Consider the following 14,898-nt stretch of genomic DNA (forward strand, 5'->3'; position numbering starts at 1 on the left):
CAAATAAAATGTGTATGATATTTATGAAGATCCTATTTAATCTCACTCATCCCTTAGGGAATAATTCACCACAATATATTTCACCCCGCATCAAAATATTTACACAATCACGTCACAATTTCAACCATTTCCACTTTCACCTCATATTCTTAACACATTGACCTTTCAACGGCCACGTCATATATTCCACATCTTTGACTATTCAACAGCCACCTCATATACTCAACATATTTGACTATTCAAATAAATCTCAACTCCACAACGCAACTAGGTCATAAAGAAATCATGCAATTAAATCACTCATCATTTAATCCACATAATTCATAGCATTAAAAACATTTAATGCAAAAAAATTTTGACTCGAAAATTAGGGTTCGAAAAGTGGGGCGTTACAACAACAGTCGGCAGGGAGCGGCACGAGCGAGATCGACATCATCACGGCCGCCACGTCGACCTACCAATCAATGCATTACAAACCATTCAAGCATCTCAACACTTGACAGGAGGTACGTCATCATCCGAAGTATAAGGGAGGCATCCAATCCTCCTCCGGATCCTCCGGCAAACGGTCGAGGAGCATGACCCTATCCGACGCCGGCGAGGACTAGATGGCAAGCTAGCTTGCCGGAGCTCACTTGGATAGCCCCGATGCCAGCCCGAGCGGTTCCCAACGCCGGCCTCAAGGAAGGAAACAGGCGACGGCCAGCCGCTGTTGTGCCACGACCCCAACCGCACCACCGGCTCCCGCTCCCGGTCCCTCTGTGCCGCCTCCACCCCCCACCAACTCGTTGTGGGCCATTTTGGCTCAAGACAATATGGCCGATACGTCTTGGATGAGATCCGATCAACTTGATTCACATATTGCAATGATACGAGCTCCCCGACAACAATTGTGGATACCGCCATCGAACTAGTCTTCTTTAAATTTCCACAGATGTATTTTTTAGGATTTAATTATGTAATTTTTAATTTTTAGGATTTTAATTATGTAAATTTTTATTTTTAGGATTTTAAGTATGTAATTTTTATTTTTTAGGATTTAATTATGTAATTTTTTTTTTTGTAATTTGTAGTAGTAATTCGGGTATTTTTAATGCATTTTAATATTCAAAATTTTTTTTAGTAATTGAAGTATTTGAATTGAATAATAGAATGATGGGACCATTGAGCATGCTCTTGCGGAAGAGTATCGATGTGGGTGTTGTGCTCTTGTGGAAGAGCATGGAGTAAAAAATGAATAAAATTTGGGTATGGGCCCACATCCATGCTTTTCCCTAAGATAATAGTTTGATTAGTTAATCTATTTTAAAGTTTAAATTGTTGAATTTGATTTCGTCATGAATTTTAAGAAATGTAAAGAAAAGTTGGTTGAAAAACTTAATTAGTGAAATATGAGTCCCACTTTTATATAACTAGTGTTATCGCCCGTGCTATTCACGTGACATAAGATTTTTAAATAATGAAGATAAATTCTAAGGTAAGTAGATTAAAAAAATATAATAAAAATAATATAATGATGTTTATAGTTAAGAATATGTGTTAATTACAATAAAGTATTCATAACACTATAAACAATGAAAAGTATTATAAAAAATAACAAAAAGAGAAATGTACTTCTCTCAACTCACTCTAAATGAAACATTTAATATTTGATAAATGATTTTATACAATTTTAATTTATGATATGAGTAGATTAATATAAAATAAAACAAATGACAAAGAGTAGATGTTCAACTAAGGATCAAATAGTATGAGTTAGTTAGAATAAGATATACAAATAAAGGAAAATGTGCGACTAAGGATAAAAGAAGAAAGAAGCATATATTCTAATTAAATAAATAGTTCAATAGTTTTGATCAATAAAACATAGATATTCATAAATAGGAACACAAAGTTAGAAAAATAACAACAAATCAGTAGTTCAAAAAATTTGAAAAACTTCTTAATAAACAACAGTAACAGGAGAATAGGGGTGAGCATTCGGGTTTCGGTTCGGTTTTTTGCCTAAACCGAACCAAACCTGAAAAACCGAATTTAGTTCAAAATCCAAACCGAACCGAACCGAATCGAAAAACTGAAAACCGAACTTCAAAAACCGAATAAAACCGAAAAACAGAAATTTTCAAAAAAAACTGAAAAACCGAAAAAAATAATATATATTAATATATATAATTTAATTTATTTTATATATACTAATAGAATATAAATATATATAATATAAAATTAATAGAATATATATAATACATATTATATAAAATATATTAAAAGAATATATATTATATATATGATATAATATATTAAATCAATAGAATAAATATATATAATATTATATTTAAAATATATTCATTTTTTTGGTTTTTCGGTTATTTTTTTCTCCGAACCAAACCGAACCGAAAAACTGAAATTCTGAAATTTTTATATTTTTAAAATCGAACCGAACCGAAAAACCGAAAAAACCCGAACCGAATTTCAAAATTTTGATTTGGTTCGGTTCGGATATTCGGTTTTCGATTTTTTTGCTCACTCATACGGTAGAATCACCCTTCTATCATCATCATCTCCACAACCTTAAATTTTCAAACCTTCACAACTTGTGACTCTGGATACAACAACATTCAGTTGTCGTGACTAAAGACTGACTTTTTCATAAATAATCCAACATGAGAGAGATTGACCTTGACTTTTATTAATCGACATTGAATACGGTACACCCAAAGGAAATTGTCGTTGTTGGAATTTGAATGACAACCTTGAATCAGATGTTATTAAAAATTACTTTAAAATAGAAATAAAATAAAAAAGGAAAAAATAAAATAATACTATGAATAACTCAAAATATGTTTTATATTCAATCGTCCCACAGATTAGGCCATTTAGGGTTGACATAAATTTTAATGTTTAATTGGTAAAGTGAGAGAGAAAGAGAAAATGTAGAGAATTGTGTAGTGAATGGTTGGCCTCATAAATGATAAAGTAAAAAAGAAAGATAAAAAAAAGGTTTGCTATAAATAAATATGGACTGTTTATATAGGAAGAACGAAAAAGAAAATATGATCTATTTCTATGGGATGGAAGGAGTAATAAAATATGAGTGAAATGCGTTAGTGGAATGTGAAGCTTACTTACCGTTTAAGTGAAAATAGAGAACGGATGAAAATAATAAAAATGAACAATTAATGAGGCATGGAGGGAGTAGAAGGTAGTAGCCATCTAGGAACTTCTTATCCTTAATTCTTGGCACTACAGGTTGAGAAGTGGACCTTTATCAATTGACCGCTCATGTCCTAATCTTTCACTGGGCCTGCGCATAAGGCGCACCAACCTATATAATACATACCATGTGGAATGGTATGGGACATTGGTAATTAATGCCTAAATGGTTCTCATTTGTATCATTCCATCTCGAACGATAGATACTTTGTCTTATGCTACCGTTATATCTAGACGTGTCAAGAAACTATCACCTTTTGAGAGGGACAAGACAAGGCAACTAATTATATTAAGTTTAGAAAAGCAATAGTAGCTGTTTAGATAATTTATCGCCCGCCAAACAACAACATAAAAACTTTATCCACTCATATATTAACACAAAGCCAGTATTACTTATCCGTAAAAGTTAACAACGTGTTTATTACGTAAAATCAATGGTTTTGTACACTAAGAAGCAATGCAAATAGTACTACTAGAAAAGAAGAAAATACACAAATGGAGCAAATACTAGCACAATGGTTGTCTGCAACTGCAAGTTGGATAAAGAAAAAGATAACAGTCTGTATTATCTTATCTTAATTTTGTAATCATTGGTTCACATCCTTCCCATCAATTTCTCTTTGACAACAACACCTTCAGTCCTTCTCTAGCATGTAGAATAATCGAGTCCCGTGGAGAAACCTTGTGCCCCTCGACCAATCTCACCTTGTACCCGTAGAGTATCGCCGCCGCCACCATCTTCATCTGCACAAACGCCATCTCCTTCCCCAAGCAAGTCCTCGGCCCCGCATTGAACGCCGGAAACTTATACGACGGCTCATGTTTGATCTTCCCACTCGGAGAAATCCACCTCTCCGGTTTAAATTCCAAGCAGTCCTTCCCCCAAACACTTTCCATTCTCCCCACTGAATAAAACGATATGATGAGCTTCCCGTTGCGCGGGAGGTAATGCCCGCTTGGTAGAATGTCAGGCGAGACGGGTGCCTTGTGCTCCAGCGCCACGGGCGGGAACAGCCTCAGCGACTCGCAGAGCGCTCCATGCAGGAATACTAGCTTATGCGACTCCTCCGCGGAGAACGGCCTCCACTTGCCCTTCAAACCGAGCTCCGCTTCCATTTCTTCCAGAATCTTCGCTTCCACGGTAGGGTTTTGACCGATGAGCCAGAACAGCCACGTGAGGCATGTGCTCGTCGTGTCCCTCCCGGCAAACATCAAACTCAACGAGGTATCCTTGATGAACGATGTTAGAGTGCCATTGATTACCACTGATTTCTTCTCTCTATACACCTTCTCGAACGCATCCAACACACTCCTCTTATTGTTATCACTGCTGTTGGAGAAAGTGATACGTGAGTAGATGAAGTCATCGAACGCAGCTTTGGCCTTGGCGATGGTCCTCTCGTCTCCGAAGTCAAGCCACCTCTGCAGCTTCCACATCCACTCCGGCAATATGTGCCTCCTCAGAAGCGGCTCAGCCAAGGTGCTGAAAGCCTTCTCGTAAGGGAAAAAAGGCAAGCCGGTGCGCAAAGTGCAGGGGTCGTAGTCCAGCACGAATTTGCAGATATTATCAAAAGCAAACCGCTGGAAAACATCCTGCAAATCCAAATGCTCCCCTCCTGAAAAACGATCGAGAATCGGAAAAAGGCCGGTCTCCACTTTATCCCAAACAGTCCTCTCGAGATAGGCGTTGAAATCGGCATGTTTGAGCTCCGCCATCGTGGTTCTCCGGTGAATCTCCCAGAGCTCGAAGTCGGCGCCGAAGATTCCCTCGCCGAGGACGTCGAAGATCTTGCGAAACTCGGGGCCCTTGGGATAGTTGGAGAAGTTTCTACTGAAAACGTGGTGGATGTTGGCAGGGTCGGAGGTGAAGAGCATGTCGATGTTGAAGAACCACGGGCCTAAGAACCGGTAAGTGCCGCCGCATGCGGTTAGGACCTCCGTGGCATAGTCGTGTATCCGCCGCAGATTTAGGAGAACCGCCGGTAGCATCCCTAGAACCGGCCATATTGTCGGCTCCGGCGGTTTTTTGCCTCTTCTGCTTGCTAAGTACCAAACCACAAGCAGTGGTGTTAATGTTATCATCAGCAGAGACTGGTATTGGAATTCAAGCATGGCCATTTCGAAGAGAATGACGATTTTGTTTTTTTCTCTATCTCAATAGTATGTGTCTAATGTTGGCTTTTTGCTTGGATACATTGTGTTTAAATAATGATTTTTGAAGACCCTTGGAAATGGGGCAATCATCTCGTTATGGGAGATTGAATTGATGGTTGAACTATTAATTAACTAGACAATAATTAGTTATGCTAAAATTTAGGTACGTTGTTTTATCAGATAACAATGATTTTTAGGTAAATATCATGATATTTATCAACTTAATGTTTCACCATTTTTTATAAAATTAATTGTAGGATGTGGTCGGATGATATGATGAGGCCGAACAGAGTTACACTGATCAAATTTTGGTTTCTAATTAATGAGTTCGATCTCTATCTATCATTTGATTTTTCTCTTCGTTGTATTTTTCGAACAGTAATTGAGATGGTTGGATTTGATAAAATCAATTAATGGTACATCTATCTCATTGTTTATTCAAGCTTTGAAGTTTGAATCCTAGTGTGGACGGTTTCAATATCAATTCCGAATTGATCGTCGTATTTAATATAATTGGAGAAGGCTTTGGCGAAGACACAATAGTGGAGTAGTTTGCAAGATGAACACTTGGATGGTAAGACGAGATTGATCCAACTCTTATATATATGCGCATGTGTGTGTGTTTGAGTACATATAAGTGATCGAGGTTGTCATTACTAATTATCATAAAATTACCCATCTAGCAAAAGTTGTGGGATTATTTTTATTGGAAGAGATGGTTTTGACTAATTATCATAAGGTTTAATATTTTCAACTGAACACCCTCAGAATACGTGCATAATCTAATGAGTAAATAATTTAGTACATCATTCAAAATCATTTGCAAAGAGAGCGACTTTTTCTTAGGTGTAAATAATATGTATGACAATAATCTATCAATTTTGTTTCTATTATTAAGCATTTTGTACTTACGTGACGTAGATCTCAATTAGTTGCGAGTTAAGGCGGAGGCCCCTTCCATTCAATTATGTTCAATTATTGTATGAGAGCGATATACATAACTCCAACTCCCGCGGTCCACCAATCCGCTCATCAACTTAAATAAATACATAAACCATACACCTTTAGGAAGACATAAGAAACAATGATAAGTCCATATTCTTTAGTAATGCTATAATTGCAACTTAAATACATATTAACCATCCACTTTTTAAGAGGACGCATGAAATAAATAGTTGATACAACATTTCTTTTGGACATAAAATTTAAATAAAAAAATGAGTAGTGTTTATTGAATTAAGAGTGTATATAACTCAACCATTTATATAAGTAAAAATAATTTAAAGATACTAAACATATATACTACCACATTCACATAAAATTGTTAAATTCAAATCTCAAATTCACAAATGGTTAACTAGAACATTTTGTAAATAACATAAAAATAATTGTTTCTAAATAGTACATTCCAAGTCCAAAATGACTTGAACCCAACAATAAAATGAGAAATAAAAACTTGGAGCCTCACAAGTCTGGTACAACCATTGAGAACAACTACAATCAACATAACATAAGAAACTGCTCCCTCCGTCCGCCAAAACCTAACATTTAGTCATTTTGGATTATCCGTCATTTAAATACAGATTTCCCTTATTTCCACTTTTAGTAGGTGGAACTCATACTCTATTAACTCATTACACTCACATGCTACTATAAAATTAATATTTCCTCTGTCCTAAAAATATAGATAAACTTGTAAATGACATAGTTTTTAAAATATGCAATTTGTAAAGTAAGAGAGAGATGACAAAAAATAAGAGTGAGAGGGAAATGTAGTGGAAGTAGTGTAAGTGGATTATGAGGTGTGTAATTGGTTAAAAACTTTTCATATTTAGACTTGCTCTAATTTTAGTTTACGGCCCAAAATGGTAAAACAATTTCTTGAAACCAGTGTCGAGTCAAAATGTATCTTTAATTGGAGGACAAATGTGTCAAAGTATTAAGCTAATTAAATCAACAACCAGAATTAACATAACAAATGTGTCAATTATCATCCTTGCACCGGAAGCGGAAGTTAGGATATCTGAAATATATAGTAATTAACAAAATATATTATCCCAGTATTTTATTTAATATTAATATAAAATATACTCCATATGCCATATGCACTTTTGATAGGACAAGAATTTTAATGCTCAATTGATAAACTAAGAGAAATGTAGAAAGAAAAGTAATCAAAATATTTTTAGTGGAAAATATGTCCACCTCAATAGAGAGAAAAAAGTTTGCAAAACTGCATATTTTTGTGGGACGAACTAAAAGGAAAAAATGAATACTCTTATAGGACGGAGAGAGTAATATTTATAATGAATCTATACATAGCATAAATAACTGATATTTTCTCCCTTTATTATGTATGAAAAAAATATGAATAATATATAAAAGAACCTTAAATTAAATGATACTAGTAAGTTTCACTCCCAGAGATATATATGTTGTGATAATATTTTGAGTTCGGGAGCTTAAAAGGTGCAAAGTGTATTTTTTAGGGATCAAATTTAAGTTCATTATTGTTAAAACCAAATTATTGACTAATTATTATTTCCTATAGTCTCAAAATATGTCTCATTTCATTTTTATTATTTTAAGTTAGTAGACCTCATAGTTCACCATTTATTCTATTCACAGTTATTATGAAATTAATAAAAGAAGGGGTCTACTTTATACTAATTTTTTCTATATTATTCTTATAAAGTTAAAACAATTTATTTGAATAAACACGGATTAAATATGTGACATTTAATAAGAAGTAGTAATTTGACTTTCTCATTTGATATTTTTGCCTCTATTGTTTTACCGAGAAAGCAAATTACATCCGTTTGAGATGATATGCTTGAATGCTTATTTCTCCTTTTCTTTTCTTTTCTCATAACCAAAACAAAATATATACATAATTATATTATGTATTACTAGTATACCATATAAAATCATATACCACAGACCCAATTAACTTGTATCTGATTCTTGTTAATTAGTTGTATTATTCTTAATACAATAACCTAATTAATTTCACTAGCTCAGTATAAAATTACAGTTGATTAAACGTAACATATTTTTAAAAACGAAATTATGATTCACGAGTCAACGGCAGATAACCTCACTTTCAACCCATACTTGGCTTGAAGAATCACCGAGTCACGAGGATAAACTGGATGCCCCTCAACCAGTTCAACATGGTAATGGTAAATAATAGCCGCCGCCACCATCTTCATCTGTATAAACGCCATCTCCTTCCCTAGGCACGTCCTCGGCCCCGCGTTGAACGCCGGAAACTTATACGACGGCTCGTGTTTGATCTTCCCACTCTCAGAAATCCACCTCTCCGGCTTGAACTCCAAGCAATCCTTCCCCCACACGCTCTCCATTCTACCAACCGAATAGAAGCTCACTATGAGCCTCGAGTTACTCTCGAGGTAATGCCCGCTCGGAAGAACATCCGGCCGGAGCGGCGCCTTGTGCTCCATCGCCACAGGCGGGTACAGCCTCAGCGACTCGCACAGAGCTCCGTGCAGATATCTCAGCTTGTTTGACTCCTGGGAGGTAAAATATCTCCATTTATTTCCATTCATTTGGTTCAATCCAATCTTGATTTCCTCCCTGATTTTCTTCTCCGTGGCTGGATTCTGCGCGACGAGCCAGAAAAGCCAAGTGAGAGCGGTGCTGGTGGTGTCCCTGCCGGCGAACATCAGGTTGAGCGAAGTATCCTTGAGAAAATCCCTCAACCCGGCCGCCGGCCCAAGATTCTTATCCAAATACATCCTCTCAAAAGCCCTCAACATGTTAAACCCTTTCCCTTCCTCATCAGATCCCAATCCAATTCGTGAATAGATGAATTCATGAAACACATGCGCTGCGTCCGCCAGCATCCTCTCCCTCCCGATGTTGAGCCGCGCCTGGATCCTCCAGATGAACTCTGGGATGACGTGGCGGTACAACAGCGGCTCCCCAACGGCACTAAACGCCTTCTCGCACGGGATGTGCGGGAGCCCGGGGGACAAGCTGCAGGGATCATGATCCAACACAAGCTTGCAAATATTGTCAAACGTCAGGCGCTGGAATATATCCTGCAGATCAAACTCATCACCCCTTTCACAAAAGCCGCGGAGCAAGGGGAGGAGGCCGGCCTCCACCTTGCCCCACACGGTGGCCTCGAGGTGAGCCATAAACGTAGCGTGGCTGAGCTGCGAAAGTGTGGTCTTGCGGTGGACCTCCCAGAGGCCAAAGTCGGCCCCGAATATTCCATCGCCCAAAACATTGAAAATCTTGCGGAACTCGGGGCCCTTGGGGTAGTTGGAGAAGTTGCGGCTGAAGACGTGGTGGATGTTGGCCGGGTCGCAGGTGATGACCATGTTCATGCCGGAGAGCCACGGGCCCTTGAACTCGAGGGTGGTGCCGCGGTCGTGGAAGAATTGAGTCAAGTATTCGTGGGGGCTGTGGAGATTGAGGAGGACGCCCGGGAGCATTCCCAGCACCGGCCAGTTCGTCGGGGTGAGGATTTCCTTTCCTCTTCTCGTTACTATGTATGCTATAAGTGGGATTAACAGAATAAGCTCCGGGTAATCTAACAACCCCATATTTTTTACTCCTGATCTTTTGAATTAGGTTTTGATTATATCATGTGTCTGGTTTAATCATTTAATTTCGGCTCTGAATTGGCAACCCTGGATTCATGACTCAAGAAAAAAAGCTTATGGAGAAGTATATAAATTTATGGCAGCTATGGCCACTTTCGTGATGACTAGTGTGTTTTGAACTAGGTAGCTACGTACTACTGGTATTTTTTATTTCTATTGTACTAGTTTACGAATAGAGTTATTTTAATCAATACAGTGTAGTATATTTTTTCACGTGTTTGAATACATACTAATTACAGTGCCTAATTTCCTCTATAAAAACTTAATACTACAACTATTTTTTATCAATTGTAAGTGAATGTTCAAAATATCATATAGCGCAACCGCTATGTTAACTACAAACCAAAACACGGAGTTTACTATAAAAACGTTTTAATTAACTATAAAGGTTTTAGTTCATAACACTGAGTGACTTAGGTCTATTTAATTATAAGGACGTTGTAGTTTACTATAAGAGCGTTTAGTTCACTATAAAGGCATTTAGTTCATAAAATGGATTTGAAAACACGGAGTGAATCAAAACGTCCTTATAGTAAATTCCATATTTTTAAAATACATCGATCTCATCTTTTCAATTTTTGATCTAACAACTGAGATTTGTTCTCTAGTAATGCATTAAGATTGAGTTATACATTGATCACTTGTCTATGCACAAACAAGTAGTTGAACGCCGTGCAATTTATGTTAGTGAAGGTAAGTAGATATGATAATGCAGTCCGAAAATTTGTAGCCAGACTCGAATTTTCCGCAATCCAAATAGCATCTTTAATTGTATTAAAATTGTCCTTAACAGTTTTTTTGTTGTTGTAGTGTACGCATTACATTAGCGAGTAGATTAATTATAAAAGAAAGACAAAGGACCGCAGATCTACTAAGATTGTGTTGCTAATGTTGGTTAAAAGAGTTTGATCTTCAAAGTAATACATAGATCAAACATTTTTTAATACAAAACGATTATTTAAATCAATCTTTACATTTTTAGAAGTGAAGTGATCTTTATTTCTTTGAAATCACTAAATTTAGATAAATGTTTAAATAAAAATGGCATATATTTAAAATGATATGCCATTTCGCTCCTTTTATGGATGTAACTAGCTAGCTAGAGTTAGTTATGTATAAATGTTGAAATTATGCTATTAAGTCTAAACGGCAAGATTGGTCCCTAACTAAAAACAATTAACAAAGTAGAGAGCACGCAGAACTACTAAATTATGGGCTAGAGGGATCAAAATGTATTTTCAATATTCCAAAAATAAAAACTAATATATGTAAATATATATAGGGAATGGAACAAAATACAGAAAAAATTTATATCAAAATTAAGATCAAATTAGAGAAATTAGGATGATCAACATTCAACCATCTAGGTAATGTCAAATAGCATATTATAAGATTTTGTTGTATTCAGAATAATTCGCCATTAATTGGCATAAGTTGACCGGGCTCAGATTTTAAGTGAGTGTAAAAGGTTAGTGGAATGTGGTTACTTCATCAGTCCACTATTAAATATTTTCATATTTTAAGAAATTTTTTGATTTTGTGGAAAGTAAGTTATACTTTTATATATTACTTTTATAATAAAATGTGGGTGAATTGGGTTAGTGGAATGAGGAGTCGACTTATTAAAAATAGGAAAAATGAATTGGGACTTTTATGAGCGAACGAACGAAAAAGAAAAAATAGGACATTTAATAGCGGACGGATGGAGTATAATTTTACACTCCCTCCGCCCGTAATTTAAAAAGACGTTTAGATTCAGCACGGGTTTAAAAAACTGTATGTCTTTATAAAGGAAATGAGTGAAAGTTAGTAGAATGTGAGTCTCATTTTTATATATTAATTTTATATTCCCTTCGCTCATAAAAATATGTGTGCATTTGAAAATGGCACAACAATTAATGCAAAATTAGTAAATTAAAAGAGAGGATGCGAATAGTAGTTAAAGTAGTAGTATTAGTGGATAGTACGACACACATTATTATTGTTAGTATGCCTTGAATCTGTATATGTTTCTGTTTTAGGCCTTAATATTGTATTGGACCTAGCCCATCATCTGTGTGCTTATTTATATAGGAGTAGGACACAAAACTCAGTAATCTGACAATCTAAATAACTTATGTTCTCCGTTTCCGCCGTAAATGTAGCCAACGCAACGTTTGTGAACCACGTAAATTCTGCATCTCTTTACGTTTCTGTTTATCTCGATTACACAATTGTTCTATTCTCTCACAACAATTATTAGTGTTTAATGGTGGCCCTAGTGGTATAAGTTGTAAGACCATCTCCAATGTTACACTAAAACCTAAATTGGGATAGGTAATTAGCTCCAATAGTACTCCAAAACAAATCTCATTTTTTATTTTTGAGAAAAAAAAAATCTATCTTTAGATTTGCACTAAACCCAAACCCAAAAGTTTTTCAAAATTTATGAGTAAAAAAAGCATAATATAGAGAATATTCTCTTTAAGTTTAGTGCAAATGGTTGGAGTAAAATCATATTTGATATGACATTTACACTAAAATGAGTTTAAGTTTAGTGCAAATGGTTGAAGATGCTCTAAATAAATTGATGTACATCGGTAATGAGTTGGGACAACGACAAACAAGGATTTTGCATGTTTGTAAGACCTAGATTTGAGTCGTTTTAAATGCCAATCATACAAATTATGGTCTTAAATTGCATATGTTATACATTTTAATATTTTGACGTTTTTGTTGAGAAATGATAGAAAAAGTCAGAAAAAGCTGCAAAAAGGCTAAGGTGCAGCAACCTTAGTTCCAGTCGATTTCCCATCATTGTTGAAGTCCGATTAACAACTGTACATAAATGAAAATGCTCATATTTTTATGGGATGGACGAAAATGAAAAATGCGCATATTTTTATGGGACATGGGGTACTTAAATATAATTGTAATGAGTTACTGGAGTATGTGGTCTACTAACTAAAAATGGAAAAAAGTAAATGTATCTTTAAATCGCGAATCCGAAATGACAATATGTGTCAGGTTTTGGCGAACGAATGAAGTATTTGTTTTATATTAAAATGTTATTAGAATGTGTTATTAGAATGTGGGGTTCATTACAAAAAAATAGTACTCCCTCCGTCCACAAACAATAGATCTGTTGTTCTTCGTCACGGGTTTTAATGTAGAATTGGTAAAGTAAGAGAGATGAGGGAAAAAAGTAGGTAAAGTAAGAGAGATAGGGAGAAAAAGTGAGTAAAGTATGAGAGAGGGAAGAAAAAATGGAAAAAGTATGAGAGATCAACTTTCCATTTTTAGAAAGTGATCTATTTTTTGTGGACATCCCAAAATGGCAAAAGTGATCTATTTTTTGTGGACGGAGGGAACATTAGTAAAAATGTAAGTGTGACAAAAAAAAAATTCTTGAATCATACTCCCTTTGTCCTTTATAATTCTTCACCATTTGACCTGGGTTTTAAGAATTGTACTCCTTCCGTTCTATAGTAATAGAGTCATTTTGCCATTTTGGTCCGTTCTATAGTAATAGAGTCATTTCCTTTTTTAGTAAAAGTCAACACATTTTTTCACACCTACTTTACTCTCTCTTACTTTTTTCTCTTTTCATCTCTTTACCTTTTCCATTTTCTACTTTATTTTCCCTTTACTTAACTCACTAACACAATTTTTTTAATCTCTGTGCCGAAAAGAAACGCCTCCATTACTATGGAACGGAGGGAGTAATAGAAAGTGAGTTGAAAAAGTAAGTTACATGTGGGTCCTACTTTTATATACTAGTTTTATACTAAAATATGAGTGGAAATGAATTAGTGAAATGTGGTATCTATTGCCAAATGGTAAAAGTGAAAGAAGTATGAAATGAAAATAAGTAACAAATTTTTATGGACGGAGAGAACTGTAAATTTTAGTGGCTTCATGAATCACACATTAATAAATAAAATTTAATATCATCAATCAATTAATCTCCTAAATTATATTACATGTATGTGCATCTATTCTACTTAACGTACAACGAATATAAATAAGTACGGGTTACAATTTAAAGTTGCTCACTCCTCGGTATATGATAACCCTGCCTCTATTTTTTTCTTAGCTTTTTATACAAAATTACAAATAGTGAAATAGAGTAGTACTTATAGCTTAATTACTAGTTGATAGGCGTATTTATAAGTAACGGCTCCTTATTGAACTGAGATAGATACATTAATGCATTAATTAAATAAACAGAAGGCCATGACTATGCGATTGGAAGTCGACCTATTTTCGCTCTACAAATACACATACTAGTCTGATTCTTGTACCAATTGGTACGTTCTAAATTTTTTAACAGCATTACAAGTTAATACATACAAGCATGCAACTATGTAGAAATAAGAGATCAGTGTACCAATCTCAGTTTCCAATTCCTTAAATCATTTTTAGAAGTACTTGCAAATTATAGTATATACATTGGCCGACGAGCGTATTTATTTAGGCGGATAACCTAGCTATATTACAACTTATTCAACATTCACCGGTTTTCACTTTTCTTTATTTAATGCGGGTGAATAATCCATGCCCTCGATGGCTCGATTGCTTTGCATGCATCAAGAATAAATTAACTCTTATAGCATCTCCGACCATTACACTAAACTCAAACTCATTTTAGTATAAATGTTACACTAGATATACATTTTACTCCAACTATTTACACTAAACTCAAACTCAAAAGAATATTCCTCACCCACTTATTCTTTTATATTTTTCAATCATGCCTATATATTTTATCTAAATTACATACTAACCATATGACATTTTGTCAATAATTAAATTAAATTAATTAATAGTAATTAATATAACTATATATAAAATCTAGTCTGATTAAATGGAGTAAATAATTACATAATTTAGAAAATTTAAATATAATAAAAATACTATA

At 35.0% G+C, this 14,898-nt stretch overlaps 2 protein-coding genes across 2 annotated transcripts; both read right to left on the bottom strand.

Annotated features, from left to right (window-relative positions):
* Positions 1-3,610: 3,610 nt before the first annotated feature.
* Positions 3,611-5,436, bottom strand: LOC125186893 (alkane hydroxylase MAH1-like). The gene has a single exon (XM_048083379.1). The coding sequence runs from the start codon at positions 5,326-5,328 to the stop codon at positions 3,820-3,822; it is 1,509 nt and encodes a 502-aa protein (XP_047939336.1). The 5' UTR covers positions 5,329-5,436; the 3' UTR covers positions 3,611-3,819.
* A 2,874-nt stretch (positions 5,437-8,310) lies between these two features.
* On the bottom strand, positions 8,311-10,015 carry LOC125191181 (alkane hydroxylase MAH1-like). The gene has a single exon (XM_048088676.1). The coding sequence runs from the start codon at positions 9,936-9,938 to the stop codon at positions 8,439-8,441; it is 1,500 nt and encodes a 499-aa protein (XP_047944633.1). The 5' UTR covers positions 9,939-10,015; the 3' UTR covers positions 8,311-8,438.
* Positions 10,016-14,898: the final 4,883 nt, after the last annotated feature.

The sequence above is a fragment of the Salvia hispanica genome, chromosome 5, assembly GCF_023119035.1.
Source record: "Salvia hispanica cultivar TCC Black 2014 chromosome 5, UniMelb_Shisp_WGS_1.0, whole genome shotgun sequence".
Taxonomy (NCBI): Eukaryota; Viridiplantae; Streptophyta; class Magnoliopsida; order Lamiales; family Lamiaceae; genus Salvia; species Salvia hispanica.

Excerpts from the sequence above, each read along its gene's own strand:
- LOC125191181 (XM_048088676.1), bottom strand. The coding sequence starts at position 9,938 with ATGGGGTTGTTAGATTACCCGGAGCTTATTCTGTTAATCCCACTTATA.
- LOC125186893 (XM_048083379.1), bottom strand. The coding sequence starts at position 5,328 with ATGGCCATGCTTGAATTCCAATACCAGTCTCTGCTGATGATAACATTA.